This window comes from Mauremys mutica, chromosome 1, assembly GCF_020497125.1.
Source record: "Mauremys mutica isolate MM-2020 ecotype Southern chromosome 1, ASM2049712v1, whole genome shotgun sequence".
Taxonomy (NCBI): domain Eukaryota; kingdom Metazoa; phylum Chordata; order Testudines; family Geoemydidae; genus Mauremys; species Mauremys mutica.
Genome location: NC_059072.1, coordinates 74,273,325 through 74,290,014, shown reverse-complemented (window position 1 = coordinate 74,290,014; position 16,690 = coordinate 74,273,325). Strand labels below are relative to the sequence as shown.

Sequence of the window (16,690 nt, the reverse complement as noted above, 5' to 3'; positions counted from 1 at the left end):
CTTAGATTCAAACAGTAATAGAAACTGCTGTAATATGCAAGCTCTATTTATCCTTTAGGGCTAATCTAAGCTAAGCAGTTTGGGGATCCCTTGCTTCTGCTTAGAAATATTACCCCCTCCAAGTTTCAAGAAGCATGTTGATACAAATCCTTCAGGTCATGGATTTTTATTTTTTTATTCCCTTTCCCCAGTGTTCAAACTGCAATGGGATGAGTGATTGTGTCCATCCCCTTTTCATGGGTCTGGGGGTAGCAATCAAAGTCTGATGTCCCATAATGGTTTGTCCAGTGTCTATGGGCCTTCTGTTTTGGGCAGGAGATGACACTTCCAGTGGTAAACTAGCATTTCACACTTGTTAATGCTTCTCTCCTCACTGTGGGTTTCCTAGCAACCACTTTTATAGTTACAAAGCAAATATTTACATATTACTTTATAACACGTGATACAGATAGTATAAGTGAGATTAATGGATGCAGCAACTCACAAGGATTTCATAAAATCCAAAACTAATAACATCTCTCGATAAATCTAATACTCATTTTAACAATACTAACACACAGGTGAGCCAGACTGGTTTCCAGCTATGCATTTGTCAGTGTTCAGTGAGGTCTAGGGTCCTTGGCATGAGCTGGCACCTGGTCTGCCGGTGCCACAGTTGTTTTATGAAAAACACCCAAGTCATGAGTGCTTATATGTATACAGACCCACCGTTGCCAACAGGCCCTGTGGCTGGTATGCAGCAGACAGATACAATAAAAGGTGCCTAAGACAATGATTCTATTGAGGTGCAAACACCAGGGACAATGAGAGAGCTGCCACCTTAGAAATGCAGTTTAGTTGACTCCTCTGAAGGGAGCAGCACTGGAAACTTCCAGGAGCAGAACAAAAAAAAGAGAGCAGGTCACCAGGTGGTGTTTAAAAAACCAACCACACAGGAATATGGAGAACCAGACAGGAAGGGAAAGAATAGGGCTCACATCACAGGAGCTGAATAAGGGGCTCCAAGAGGGAGAGACCACCCATCACATAATTGCCTGCATGAGGGGACACCGTAACCCCCAGGATACAGTTGATCCCCAAGGATTTCCAAGGGAAAGGTGTGATAGAAAAGGACGTGTGTAACATTTACTGTTTTGTATAATCTCTTTCACTTTCCATGATTAAGTATAAGAGAGCATAAAGAGTGTGTTAAGAGTGTGCAAAGTGTGTGTGTGCTAAATGCTTCACAACTAACGCATGCCCCGAGACAGACTGTAAACCAGAAGCTTCACTCCTTTTGGGTGGAGTTCTGGGAAATGGGGGTGTTTAAGTACCGGCGAGTCTAAACAGCCGGCACTGTGCCATGGACTAGACAAGTGGAGAGCAGATTCCAACTCTCAAAAGGGGGTGCCAGCCAGATAGAAGATCTGTGCCCTGAGAGTGCACTTAAGAGTCTCTGATATTAGGGCAATGGCTGAACATCATACAGGCTTCACGGATCCAGCACAACAGAGGCTTGTATTCCCCTCACAGCAGTCCAAGTGGATGACCAAGAGAGACCCTCACTACGACACCTACTAGTTGAACTTGGAATACAGATATTTTCTGCATATGTACAGCTCTCTGGCACCATACACATCTCCATGTGTATATGCCAATTTTCACCAATTATTCAATGTTAACTGATTTACCAGGTAAACACATGAAAAAACCTTCACTTCCATGATGATCTAGAATTTGGTGGATGAGGCACGTATTTTAGGAGTTCTGTCCTTTTAATGTTTAAATTCTAATTATGATGTTTTGTTGGTGTATTGGGTCAAGATATATGCTTTTCTTTTCATAAGCTTATTGCTATCACTACTAGAAGAGTAGTTTTGTTGATGACAGTAAGTTAATTTAAAGAAATTTACCTATACTGTTTTTCTTTAAGATGGACTATGGAAGTGGTTGGTGGGGAGGGGGAAGAGAGAGAAAGAAATCTAAGACGTTGACAAAACAGGACAGCAGCTGTTTGGCCTAAATACCCAGTGGAGAAGAGAAGCGAGAGAAACAATGCACTATCGGGTAAAATCAGTGAGGTTTATAAATCAGAATAGAACACAACTAAAGAATAAAATGCAATTTGAAAGACAAGATATCATATGGCTATGTTATTTCTAATTCACACATTTCTGTAATATCTGTGTGTCACGTAATGAGACATTATTTCCTATCTGTTTCTAGAAAACAGGATTCTACCATCAACCTTACCTGTTCAAGAACTTCTTTGTAAGTGATAGCCTGTTTAGTGTTTGTTACAGGACTATCATAGATAATAGCAATCTTGTCTGCATGTCCACTCTCAACATGACGATCTACAGCATTATAACAAATATTTAGCTCTCCATCCACAAACCTAAAAGAAAAAAAAAGTACAATATTAGATAACAGTCTTTCCAAACTAACTAGACTAATTTATGGGGGGGGGAGAGATAACATTCAGTCAGACAACTGATGAAACACTGTCTTCAAATCAGAAGGCCCCTGCTGTTAGATTACTTATATTACCAACTTCTGTTGGTATAACTACGTTGTTCAGGGGTGCAGAAAATCCATACCATGAGCAACATAGTTATACTAACCTAACCCCCAGCGTAAACAGCATGTGATGGTGGGAGGGCTTCTCCCATCGAAATAGCTTCTGCCGCTCAGGGAGGTGGTGTATCTACGCCAGTGGTCCCCAACCTTTTTTGTCTGGTGGGCGCCAGACGACTAGACACGGAAGACCATTGCGGCAGACGAGCATCCGCCAAAATTCCGCCTACAAGCGGCAACGTCAATCGGCATCGCCACCAAAATGCCGCATCATCCAGAGGCATCACTGCTGAAATACTGCCGAAAATCGGCGGCGACGCCTCTGGATGTCGCAGCTTGTTGGCGGCATTGCAGCGGATGCTCATCCGCCGGCCAGTACGCGGGTGCACTTAGAGGCCCCGGCGGGCGCCCTGGCGCCCATGGGCACCGCGTTGGGGACCCCAGATCTACGCCAATGGGAGAAGTCCTCCTGTTGGCATAGGCAGCATCTTCACCAAGCGCTACAGAAGCGCAGCTGCAACTCTGTAAGTATAGACAAATACCAAATCAAAAAGAATTTGCTCAAAAATGGGTAAACGAGGTTATTAACTGGTTAGTAAAATGCTGTACTTTAACTGTATAAAGATTAGGAATCTGCAAACTGAGAGTTATGATCTCTTCAATAGCCAGATATTTACAGAGAACTGTCATTGATTAAAAACTGTTTCACAAACTTGGGATTTGTTTTTGTTGTAATTTTACATAGAAAAGATTATTCAAATGTAGTATGATGCTGAAATACAAAAATATACAAAAGTGGTGTATTCAAAAAGGACAACTTCAAAAGTAGACAACATCAAAAAATGTACTTCAAAGAAGAGCTTTGAATTTTAGTCCTATTCCCCTGCCTGCCATTTCCCCAGCCACGGTCCCCTTTGTGTGACTTGGCTTGTATATCCCTCTCCCCATCTGTGCATATACCCCAATACAAGAATGAAAGATGAACAGCTAAACAGAGCAGAAGGAAAGCATTTATGAACCCCGTGATCCCATGAGGATGCTCTAGACTGTACCAGGGTGAAACTGCCCCATAGGAAGAGAGGGGTTTACAGTGGCATACCTTTGCCACAACACCCTTGGCTGGGTACTGCACTGGACACAACTCAGACTCAACAATTAGGTCCATTATGAGCAAGAAAATATTAGAGTCCCTTTTTCCCCCATCTCAATAAAAAGACTGATTTAAATAATATTTGCATGTATGTAGCATCTTTCATCACAGGTTCACAACTATTAAATCTAATCCAGGTTGGTAATGACCTGGAGTTACCACCTAAAGACCGTTCAGTTCCCTACCTGAAACAAGTTTGATTTTAATTTTGTCCTTTGTGCATTCCACAGAAAAACAGCATCACAATTGGCACCCTATTCTATTCCTGGCAGATTCAATATAAAGAAAAAGGACAGAGTGGGTATGGAGACTGAAATACCCTTTACCCCTAGAAATGGTTCCTCCAAATCATCATAAAAGTTGTTACCAGGGTAATGTCAGGTAGTCTGTGAATAATGAACTTCTGTCTCCAGACTTATCAGACCAACAGCTTACACACACATAAACTAACTCCTTCCTAGTTCTAAACTAGTCTGCCTTTCCATCTGCAAAACAAGCCATCTAGTTTTAAGGATGTATGTGTTCTTAACCCAATTACAATTAAACTGAATACATTAGACTTACATTCACGTTACAATAAGGGTACATTTTAAAAAACACAAAAATAATTAAATGAGAGAGTTAAAGCTAAAATGAAAAACAAAAAATATGTTTGTACCTTTTTTTTAAATGTTTTTTTCTGATGTGATTATAATATTACAAGAGACTGAATCCAGATTGGAGGTTCAACTTCCCAGCTCTCAGCTGATGTTTAACCTGACTGTTGACAACTTTTCTTCTTGCTTTTGATAAGAGTTTATGTTACACCACTATGCTGAGAGCAAAGCAAACAAGATACTTTCATTTTCTGTGCCTTTTGCATTACCACAATGCAACTATGTATGGATTTTAAACCCTGAAGAACTATGTTTACATACAAGTAATGTTAGTTCCATTTTTTAAATTTCACAACTTTTTCTAATTAAAGTTGTGGAAAGCCTTTTATTTAAAAAAAAAATTAAAACCCTTTGTTTTAGAACTAGCCAGCTTTTATTCAGATTTGTTATCTATTTGAATACATTTACTTTAAAAAAATTATATATATGTTCTGATTCCATAGCTATTTCTTGATGAGTTCAGCATAAACTTGTAAGTTTGTCTACACTACAGACCTTACAGAGGCATACCTGTACCGCTGCAACTGCGCCGCTCCAATCACAGGGATTCCATAACCTCCCCTGGAAGCCTATTCCTGTGCTTAGCTATCCTTAAAGTTAGAACATTTCTTCCTAATATCTAACCTACATCTCCCTTGCTGAAAATTAAGCTGATTACTTCTTGTACTACCTTAGACATGGAGAACAAATTTATCACTTTCCTCTTTGCAATAGCCCTTAACATATTTGAAGACTCATCAGATCTCCCCTGAATCTTTTCCCCCGAAGATTAAAAATGCTTGGTTTTGTTTTGTTTCCTCATAGGTCAGGTAGATATCATTTTAGGTGCTCTTCTCTAGACGCTCTCTCTCTAGTTTGTTTACATCTTTCTTAAAATGTGGCTCGCCATACTGGATACAGTATTCCAGGTGAGGCCTCACCAGTGCTAAGTAGAACAGGTCATGTCTAGTTACAACAACTGCTCTTAAATTTTCAAGCAATCATCTTCCTCATCCTCCAGCATATCCTTTGATGTCTCATGTAGTTGGTTAGATTCTTTTTTGGCAATTGGCACTGCATCATATTTTTTCTCCCTATCTTTTCCCACAATAGTGAAAAATCAAGTGTTCTTCTGAGTTTCTTAAAAGTTGTTTAAGAGAAGCCTTACTTCATGATTAGGGTTCCGTGTCTGTCATGGAAGTTGTGGAATCACGAATTTCATGACTTTCCATGACCTCTATGACTTCTGCAGAGGCCAGTGTGGCTGACCCCAGGACCGCCCAAACAGCTGGCTCTGGGGCCAACTGCTCAGGTGGCCCCAGGGACAGTCACACCAGCCGCTCGACTGTCCACAGTGGCCAGTGTGGCTGGCCCTGGGGACCACCTGAGCAGCGGTGACTAAATGTTAGCCTTAGTCATGGTGTAAACTTATTACTAATTTTAGCAACTTGTGAACCTATGAATCATTCATACATCAAGATCAAAAATTCTCACCAACTAGTGTAACAACGGTATTACTCAAGATGATTTAATACCCAGCTCAGGAGTTGACCACTTGTATATATAAAATTTTAAAAATAAGAAAGAGCAGCTCCAAACACAAGAGTTTTTCTTGGGGCAACTAAGTATTTTAGAGCATATAAACTAATGACGAAGTAAATGCTATGTCTTAACTGTTGTATTTCCTCTTGTACTGAAATGTCTTTAAGCTTTATTTAAGGGTTTCTTTTGGCATCATTAAACTAAGGATAGTAAGTGCCATTCACTTCTCATTTAATGTTTTTGGCTTATGTGAAAGCTTTCTGAAAGAAATGCTTCCCAATTTGGGATTCTGTTTTTGCCAGGTTACGAAAACTTCTTTAAATTTTAAACTAATGTTGCCCTTCTTCTCAAGTAGGTTCACTGTGACCATTTCAAAAAAAACTTTTATGCTTGATGAAGGAAAAAAAAAATCTTATTTTGTGCAAGTCTAAATTCCATTTTCTAAATAAAACATTGAAGAGAAGGTAATGGCTTCCCATCCATAAGTCCATTAGACTAAGCAACTCTTCTGTGAGAAAAGAGCAAGTCCCATTAGACTCTTCACTTTATCAGACAGAGACTGCTGTCAGCATCTGAGAGAGATAAGGACTTTCTTTGCTTGCTCTCAATTTTCAGTACATCAAATCAGAGTATCTTCAGACTTCTAGAGAAGCTGACCCACTTATCAGGCTCCAGAGGCTATTTCATTCATAACTTCCAGAATGAAAAGTTCATTGAATGCTGATTTGTTACCACTCACAATGATTCTTTCATCCAGCCTTCGAATGATGGTATATTAAGCTTTTTAAATGGCTAATGACTGCCTTTCATCGCATCAGCAAGAAGGTTAACAGAGATTGCTGCAAGTAAGTTAATCTAATTTACAGAAGTTTAAAAAAAAAAAAGTGACCAGTAGCCTTATCGCAGAATATTTCTGCAATCCCAGTAACTTTTAGGAAGAGGAGGTTACTTACTTGTAACTGGAGGTTCTTTGGGAACTGTGGTCCCCATCTGTATTCCACTGAGGGTTTATGAATGTGCACCATGCATCCAGAGGCAGAGATTTTGAAAGCAGTAGTGTCCATTAGTCCACACATGGTTTTGTCCAAGATGACAAAGGGTGGGGCAGAACAACCGCATTGTCAGTTCCTTCTCCACCACAAATCCCCAGCTCCGCAGGAGCAGGAGGGCAGAAAGTGGAATACAAAAAGGACCACCCATCTCAATGAACCTCCAGTTACAGGTAAGCAACTTCCTCTTCTTCTATACTGTATTCCACTGTATTCCACTGAGAGTAATTAACAAGCAGTACATAAGTCAGAGGAGGATGTGAGGACAAAGTTGGAATGGTTGAGTGGAGCCAAAGGAGCCATCTGCCACCGACTACTGAACCAAAGCATAATGTGTAGCAAAGGCATGTACAGAACACCACAGGGTCACTCTACATATGCCCCTGGTGGCACATCATGGAGGGAGGCCATGTTCGAAGCCTGGGCTCTCATGGAATGGGCCCAAACCTCAAGGGCCTGGAAGCAGTCATCATAACTGACAGCAAAGTGTAATGCACCCCAAAATCCACTTGGAGATTCTCTGTGTGGAGATAGCTGAAAGAGTTAAAGGTCAGGCAATGGCAAACAGTCTAGGAGATTTCCTTATCGGTTTTATCCTCTGCAGGTAGAAGGTCAAGGCCCAACGGACATCAAGGGAGTAGAGTCATCATTCCTCTTCTGCGGCGTGAAGCTTCAGAAAGAAAGCAGGTAAGTGAATGGGCTGGTTGAGATGAAACAGAGATGACATTTGGCAGAAATTCTGGATGCAGGCACAGGGAGACTATCCTTTATGGAAAGTGGTGAAAGGAGGGTCTACCATCATAGCCCCAAGTTCACCTACCCTTCTCACTGAAGTGATAGCCACAAGGAAGGTGACTTTCATGGAAAGAAGGGACAGAGAGCACGAAGCCAGCGGCTCAAATGGCAGTTTCATTAGTGCCAAAAGAACTAGATTGATGTCCCACTGGGTAGCACGGTGGGAAGGTTCTGATGAGGCCTTTCCAAAACTTAGCAGTCAGCAGGGGTGTAAAGACAGAATGTCCTTCCACGGGGGTCACGGGGATGGATGGTGTTAACTGCTGCTAGGTGTACATTGGGAGAGTTGAGGGTGAGACAAGGACATGATACCTAAAAGTCTGTGATCATATTCTGAGTCCTTGGGAGATAGGCTACCGATAACAGGAAATGATAGACAATGCACGAGTTCCAGAGGTTTACAGCCTCTGTACATAGAGCAGTTGACTTGGTGTCCCCTATTTGTTGACACAGTAAATAGTGGTGATGTTGCCAGATATAAAAAGATGATGGGACAGGACGGATGAGATAAATGCTTGGCATGACCTCATTACCACTCAGAGTTCCAGAATGTTGATGTGCATCCTGGATTCCCAAGGTGTCAGTGTTCCCTGTGTCATGTGGTCTCCCATGTGTGCACCCATCCTACAAGGGACAGGGAGGAGGGGAGAAAGGGGGCTCCCACGCAAACCTGCCATGGGTCTGTCAACACTGGATGGAAGAACTATCAGCATAAAGGTTTACGGTGCGGCACATGGGTGAGTAAACTCTCTGGAGCCACATCTGGAAGCAGCAAAGGTGGAGGCAAGTGAAGGCAGCAAGATATATCCACAAGGCCATGTGGCCAAGGAGGAATAGGCAAGTCCTGGCCAGGACTGTTGACTACGTGGGCTATGATTTCCTGCAGAGTCTGGAACCTGTCCTTCAGCAGGTAAGCTTGTGCTGTGACTGAGCTGATGGAAGCCCCTATAAACTCTAGGGATTGCATGAAGTCCAAAGCTGATTTTTCTACGCTGCAGCTGACAGAGAGGAAAGGAGTCCAAGCAACATGCAAGTTGAAAGTTGACCTTTGTCTCTGGACTCTGCTGCTAGGAGCCAGTCACCAAGATAGGGGAATACAAGGAATACAACTGACAAAACCTTGATGAAGACCCTGGAAGCAGTGGTGAGTCCAAATGACAGGACCATGTATTGAAAATGATTCGGGCCAACCATGAATCTCAGGAATCGTCTGCGGGCTGGATGAATGTTTATGTGAAAATAAGTGTCCAGCATATTGAGAGCTGTAAACCACATGCCTTATTCTAATGATGGGATGATTGCTACTGAAGTGACCATACAAAACTTGGGTTTGCGGATGAAGCGACTGAGATAGTGGAAATCCAGAACTGGTCTCCATCTGCCTTTCTTTTTGGGTATCAGGAAGTAAGTTGAATAGAATCCCATCCTTTGATAGTCTGGAGGAACCCACTCTATCACCACTCTTTGTAGTAAGGAGTCCAACTCTAAGGTGAGAATGTTGTCTCTGAGATGGGATCGGGGAGGGGGCTGACCATGAGGTAGCATGATGCACTTGACAGTATAGCCATAGTGGGCAACATTTATTCCCATTTGTCCATTGTTCTTGCACTCCAAGCTGGTAAGAAGAATACAAGATGACCCCCAAAGGAGGTGGTGTGGTTGTATGGCTGCAGGCAATGTGGTTGATGGCTTTCTAGGGTTCCTCAGAAATCTCTCTTCTGTGGGGGTTGTATCTGGGAGGAGGAATGTGGTGAGGACAGGCACGAGGACGAGATCTTTGAGTCTCTTGATGCTTCCTTGGTGGTCCATACGGACGCTGATAGAAAAACTGTGAGGTTCCATAACGGTGTGTGGGTGGCAGGCGGTACAATTTATGCTTCAGTGCAAGTATTTAAATATCCAAGGAATGAAGTGTCCTCAAATCCTTGAGAATGTGGAGAGAGTTGTCCATTTTCTGGTTGAAAAGATAGAATTAATCAAAAGGGAGGTCTTTGATGATATCTTGTACCTCCATAAGAAAAACAGAGGAAAGGAGCCACAACCCCATCCTCATGATGATGTCCAAGGCCATGGAGTGCGATGAGCAGAGTCCTGCGCAGATACAAAAATTTTTATCCGTGTTCGATCCACAAAATTTGTCCGTGGATATCTGCATCCATGGATGTGGATATCTGCGGATTTGCAGGGCTCTACCAAAGGCTCCACAGGTCACCCCACACCAGTGATGCAAAGCTGTGCCAAACCGACCCCCAATGGCTCCCCACTTCTCCCCCGCCACACCTCTTTCCCCACTCCGGGCAGGGAGGCTACAATCCTGGGCCTTGTGTGCAGCACCACCCTTCCAGTGGGGGCCTTGGACACCCCTACGCAACTACGGTGGCTCTAACGCATGCAGACCCAGCCGGGACAGACAGCAGCGACAACTATTCTCTTCATAGCGCCCGCTAAAGTACAACCACACATCTTTCAAAATGGCACTTGGCTCACTACTTTCTGGGAGTTGTAATTTACCTCCTCCATCTGAGCAAGCTGGGGATTTCAACTCCCAGAATACCCAGCAGGCTATTGCAACATATTGCAGCCTGCTGTTGCATGATTCAGAGAGCTGAGCTGGAGCCTGAGGGCTGGGTGACAGCTGTTACATTCGGATGAGCATGTGCTGCACAGCCCTGCCAGGATACAAAATTTGTATCTGCATCCAAGCTGCAATTCACAAAAATGGTCCACAGATATAAAGCGGATATCCGCAGATTTACAGAGCTCTAGTGAGGAGGTATCTGCCACATCCACTGCCAATTGAAACAAACAATGATCTTGCTTTTCAAACATGCACTTCTGTGCTTTCTCCCATGCTGCCCCTCATGGAAGAGCACCCCATAAATATCTTCAAAGCTACCTCATGATCCTCCTTCAAATCCCACCTTAAAACTCTCCTTTGTCATCGTTTTGTAGGCATGTACTTATCCTTGTACTCCCCCAACTGCTGCCTCTTGTCTTAAACATAGATTGTAAGCACTTTGGGGCAGGGACAGTCTTTTGTGTTTGTACAGTACCTAACACAATGGAGTCCTGGGCCATAACTGGGGCTCTTAGGTGCTACAGTGAGACAAACAATCAACACGTAATAATATATAGGCACACTCACACTCTGTTTCAGATAAGCATGAACATATAAACTTGGATAAAAAAACATTTGTGGAGCATATGAAGGTAAAGAAACTCCTTTGTTAGAGAGAGTTTAGACATGAGAAGTATACAGACTTGTACTTGATTTCACTAATGTGTTTTATTAACTAAAATGGAGCACTAGATTCTGACTGGAATTGTATTGATGTCAAGTAAGAGAGGGTCTGATTCTGATCCTCCCACCCTTGCACCTTTGTGTAGTTCTTCACTCCTATGCAAAGTGGTATAATATGCTATCACTGTGATTTAGTAGCAGTTTATATCCACTTTGCACAGGGAAAAAATGAGGTGTAAAGCCAGAAGGGACCTTATATCGTTTAGTCTGACCTCCTATATAACACCGGCCATAGAATTTCAGAGTTACCCACACACACAGTCCAATAACTTGTGTCTGACTTGTGGTATCAAGTCATAATGCCTTACAAAAGTCCAAGTCAGTTACATTTCTCAGCCAAACTTATCTCAAAGAATGAATTCAGGTTTGTTTGACAAAACCTATTTTCCACAGAACCATGCTGACATTAATTATATTTGTATCCTTTAGCTCTTTATTGACTGAATCTAATACCAGCTTCCATTATTTTGCCCATGGGTGATATCAGGCTAAATTGCCTGTAATTAGTCAGGACATTCTACTTGCTCATTTTTAATACTGGTATGGCATTAGTATTCTTTCAGTCTTCTGGAACTTCCCCAGTATTCCAAGATTTATTCAAAATTAACATCGGTGAATGACAGATCTCCGTAGCTATCTGTTTTAGGACTCTTAGGTGTAAGTTATCCAGGCCTGCTTATTTAAAAGTGACAAAAAATCGTGAGGCACCTTATAGACTAACAGACGTACTGGAGCATAAGCTTTCATGGGTGAATACCCACTTCGTCAAGTGGGTATTCACCCATGAAAACTTATGCTCCAATACGTCTGACGAAGTGGATATTCACCCACGAAAACTTATGCTCCTATACGTCTGTTAGTCTATAAAGGTGCCACAGGACTCTTTTTTGCTTTTTAGATCCAGACTAACACGGCTACCCCTCTGATATTTAAAAGCGTTTATCCCTAGTAGATTCTGTTTAACATCCTCCTTAGTTATTTTATTACAGTGGAGCAGGGGTCGCCAACCTCTGGCTCCGGAGCCACATGCAGCTCTTCAGAAGTTAATATGCAGCTCCTTGTATAGGCATCGACTCCGGAGCTGGAACCTGGAGCTACAGGCACCAACTTTCCAATGTGCCATGGGGTACTCACTGCTTAACCCTTGGCTCTGCCACAGGCCCTGCCCCCACTCCACCCCTTCCCGCCCCCTCGCCTAAGCCTGCAGTGCCCTCGCTCCTCTCCCTCCCCTCCAGAGCCTCCTGCACGCCACGAAACAACTGATCAGGATGTGCAGGGAGGGGGGGAGGAAGGTGCTGATCAGCAAGAGTGTCGGTGGGCGGGAGGCACTGGGAGCGGGGTGGGAGAGCTGATGTGGGGCTGCTGACGTATTACTGTGACTCTTTGGCAATGTACATTGGTAAATTCTGGCTCCTTCTCCGGCTCAGGTTGGCCACCCCTGCAGTGGAGAGATGCAGAATAATGCTTCTATTCTCATGACAAATTATTGTATTACAGCTAAATTAGTGGAAATGATTTAGAACTTTGACAGATCACGTGCTTGATCATAATTTTTAAACTAAAGTCTAAATGGTGAGTTTAATTGAAGTTCCCTTCTGAAAACATAAAAAAAGATATAGGGCATAGACTTACTAAACACACAGCTGGGACACTGCTCCAGCGGTTTTTTGATGTATATTGTACACAGGTTTTCTAGGGGAATGCAATGGAAATTCTTGTTCTAATATTATCCTGCCTCCCCAATACAAAAAAAAAAAAAAGTTCAATGGTGAAGCCGTCTTTGGAAAGGCATTGAATGTAACAAATTACCTTTCAATTTACTTTAACTGACTGATATCAATTATGTTGCTGCATTAGTCTATTGTCAAAATATAAAACTTTTTGAAGGTCAAAAGAGTTTAATTTTGTCAAAATATAAAACTTTTTGAAGGTCAAAAGAGTTTAATTTTGTCAAGATTCACCACAATAAAATATGTCTTCTTTCCAGAGTACAAACTTTTCACAAACTGCATATCAATTTGGCAGATTAATTTATTCTCTTTTAGAAAGTATCATAATAAAAGTAACAGGATTTTAAAGTAACTATATAAGATCTCTTGCTGTAATTTGATTTTAGTTTAGTGTAAGTGGCATGCATACGTTCAGTGAACGGTGCAATGATTTACCTGTAATCTCATGTTATAGACATCCTCTGCCATAAACAATATAGAAAACATTTAGTCTCTACATTCTGATCTACTTTTGGTGTGATGCTACAGAAACAGCCAACAAAACACACATCGATTCTGCTTCCTTATGCATGTTTTAGTATTGGTGAAACATACCCATTTCCCCCACTTAAAAGGGTCCATATTTTCTAGTCAAAACAGAAACATTTGTTATGACGGGTATACCAGACATACTACTGGTGAAGATCAGGGAAGGAAGAACACAGATGTGCACCAGTGACCCCCTATTAAAGGCGGAGGGCATGTGCTGCCTCCAACACACCTGACCCCCATTATACTTCAGAGGCATTCTCTTCTCCTCCCCACCACCACACACAAACAAAGCCCTCATTATAGGCTAGAGCAGACATGGGCACACTACGGCCCACAGGCCCGTCCTGCACGGCCCCTGAGCTCCCAGCCAGGGAGCCTTGTCCCCGTCCCCTCCCCCGCAGCCACATGGGCCACACTCTGGCCCACTGCTCCCGCTGGGCAGCATGGGGAGCGCAGCTGGCTCTGGCCAGGTGGCACAGCTGCAAGCTCCTGCTGCTGGTAAGAGGGTCAGGTAGGGGAGCGGAGGGTCTTGGGGGGCAGTCAGGGAGGAGGGGGCGCTGTTGGATAGGGTGGAGGTTCTAGGGGCAGTGGTCCAGGGGTGGGGAACAGGGAGAGTTGGGAGTGGGAGTCCCAGGGGGGCTGTCAGGGGATGGGGATGTGGATAAAGGTCGGGAGGGCAGTCAGGGGACAGGGAGCAGGGAGGCTGGATAAGGGAATGGGATCCCAGGGGGCAATTAGGGGCAGGGGATCCCAGGAAGGAGTGGTCAGGGAGTGAGGAGCAGAGGGTGGTTGGATAGGGGGTGGGAGCCGGGGGGGGGGGCTGTCAGAGGGCAGGGGTGTGAATAGGGGGTTGGGGCAGACAGGGAGCAGGGGCTTTGGATGGGGGTGGGTTTCCTGGGGGGGGCAGTCAGGGGCAGGAAGTGGGAGGAGACAGGGGCCAGGCGGTTTGGGGAGCCACAGCCTTCCCTACCCAGCCCTCCATACAGTTGCCCAACCCCAATGGGGCCCTGGGACCAAAAAGTTTGCCCACCCCTGGGCTAGAGGCACTTACAGCTTCTCCCACGCCGGATCCCCATAAGTTTGGGCCATTCCCTGCTCCTCCGCCCCCTACAAACACAGGCCCCCATTATATGCTAGAGGCAATCGCTGTTCTCCCCACACACACACACATCTGACCCCCACGACAGGTCTGGGGACATTCCCTGCTGCTGCTCCTCCTCCCCACACACCCGACCCCACTACGGACGCTCCCTTCTTCCCTCCAGCCCCCCGCTGCGGGGGGGACACTGGGCTTCCCCCCCCCGCTGTCTCTAGCCCTTCTCTGCTGGACCGCCGCCCGCTCACCCACTGCTGCGAGGGCGCCCCCGGAGGCGGGCGGGGTGTCGCTCACCAGGAGGCTACGAGCGGGTTGCTCCTGTCCACGAGTTTGACCCAGGGCTTGTGCCACTGGATCCACCCGGCGGCTTCTCCCCACAGCTTCTCGGGCTCCGCCAGGGCGGCCCTGAGCGCCTGCTCGTACGCGCCCTCGGGGGCGGCCTGCCCGGCGGAGAGGGCGCGCCGGGCGGCGGGAGCGCTCCTAGCGCCGCTCCGGGCTGGCCCCGTCAGCCAGCCATTGCCCCAGCGCCGGCTGCAGGCGAGGAGCCGTATCACCCTGCGCTGCAGGCCCATGGTGGTGCCGCTCTGCGGACCGGTCCCGTCCCGTGCGGCGGGGGAGCGAGTCCCTCTAGCCCGACTGAAGGGCCACGTGGAAGCCGCTCGAAAAAGCCGAGCTGGATCCCCTGCCTGCTGCAAGCGCCGCTCTCCGCCGGGGCGCGCTTCGCGAGCAACAGGTCTGCAGGCGCTAAAGTACCGAGTCCAGCCCGGGCTTTGCGCCTGCCGCTGAGCCGCCCCCGCGGATGGCCAGGGGCCAGGTGAGTTCGGTTGCACAAGCCTGAGTGACCGCCCCGATTTCGGCCACGGCCTCTGCGCTGAACAGCGGATCAGAGTCCCGGAGCGTGGGCCAGGCAAAACAGATCTTCCTGCGTATAGGGCAGGGGGGCAGTGTTAGCAGAGCCCTGTCCGGCTACAGATTTGTATCCGCGTAGCCGGGACTCCAACTGTTAGCACAGGCGCCCTTGTCCATAGTACCTGGAGGCACTTGACATAGCTTCCAGCAGCCAACATGTCCCTCCAAGCAAGGAGCATGCACCCAGTGCAGCCCCTTCTACCTCCATCATCTCCAGGGCTACGGGAGACTCCAACCAGCACACCGGTGCAAGGACGTTTCACACCCTAGGCGAAGCTTCCACTCCTCCCCACCCCTGCGTCAACTCCCCGTCCTGTCCCATCCCCCCCCGCCCTGAGGTGCCTCCCCCGTGGCAGCCCCCCCACACACCCTGAGGCACCCCCGTGGCAGCTCCCTGGCCCGGGAAGCCGTGTGGCAGCTCCCCACCCCAGCTCACCTCTGCTCCACCTTCTCCCCGAGCATGCCTCCCCCGCTCTAATTCTCCTCCCAGGCTTGCGGCGCCAAACAGCTGATTGGCGCCGCAAGCCTGGGAGGTGGGAGAAGTGGAGCAGCGACCACGTGCTCGGGGAGGAACTGCTGTAAAAAAAAAATTGGGGGCACCGCTTTTTGGCGCCCCCAAATCTTGGCGTCCTAGGCAACCGCCTAGTTTGCCTTAATGGTAGCACTGGCCCAGAGCACAACCAACAGCCTGGCCTTCCAAAGCCTGGGGTTAGTCCGACTGCCAACCTTGTGAGAACACAAGGCAGAGGAATGCACCAATCTAGATCTGTACCAGTGTGCATCCCCACATCACTTTCAATAAATCACAAATATTCCCTATCCTCTCCCCCACCCCTCCAAAAAAAATAATTGAAACCTACTGCTCAACTGTATCGGCCTGCAGTAGCAGAATATGCTTATTATGAGGATGAAGAGGAATGAATTAAGTGGGTGCACAGGGAGCAAACTGAAAAAGGAGGAAGAGGGGCATCTTATTGTGAGGTTATTTTTAACACTTATGTGATTTGTATAAGTACTGGGTGTTTGGTTGCAACATTTCTAGTGGCTAAAGCAGGGCGGGCCCTGTCCCTAGAGGAGCAAGCTTGTGTGCTGTCACTGGGGTTGGGAGGTGGGTGCTGCCCCCAAGAGGGGAGGAGTTGTAGAGTGATCCTGCACTTATCCCACAGCAGTAGCTCCGGTCGCTCCCATCACATAGGGAAGGCTGGGGTCAGCCCCCTACTCTGGGCTTAGTGACCTGGCACCTTGGGCATGAGTTCACTGCATCACTCAGGTTTGACCTGGCCCCCTGATGGGAGCGTTGTGGGCAGCCAGGCCAAAGGTGAATGCATTAATTCCAATTTGAATCAGTCCTTTCCCCTTATCTGGCTAGAAGGAAGGGCATGTGCGGTGGGGAAAA

General features: G+C 46.2%; 1 protein-coding gene across 1 annotated transcript in view; it reads right to left on the bottom strand.

Annotated features, from left to right (window-relative positions):
• The window catches only part of ACSS3 (acyl-CoA synthetase short chain family member 3), a 118,363-nt gene extending 103,358 nt beyond the window's left edge, over nt 1-15,005 (bottom strand). Inside the window, exons 1-2 of the mRNA XM_044979778.1 lie at nt 14,680-15,005; nt 2,233-2,377 (exon numbers count right to left, since the gene is read on the bottom strand). Coding sequence (XP_044835713.1) covers nt 2,233-2,377; nt 14,680-14,957 — 423 coding nt within the window. The 5' untranslated portion in view covers nt 14,958-15,005. The remainder of the gene's footprint in view (nt 1-2,232; nt 2,378-14,679) is intronic.
• Between the last annotated feature and the right edge of the window lie 1,685 nt (nt 15,006-16,690).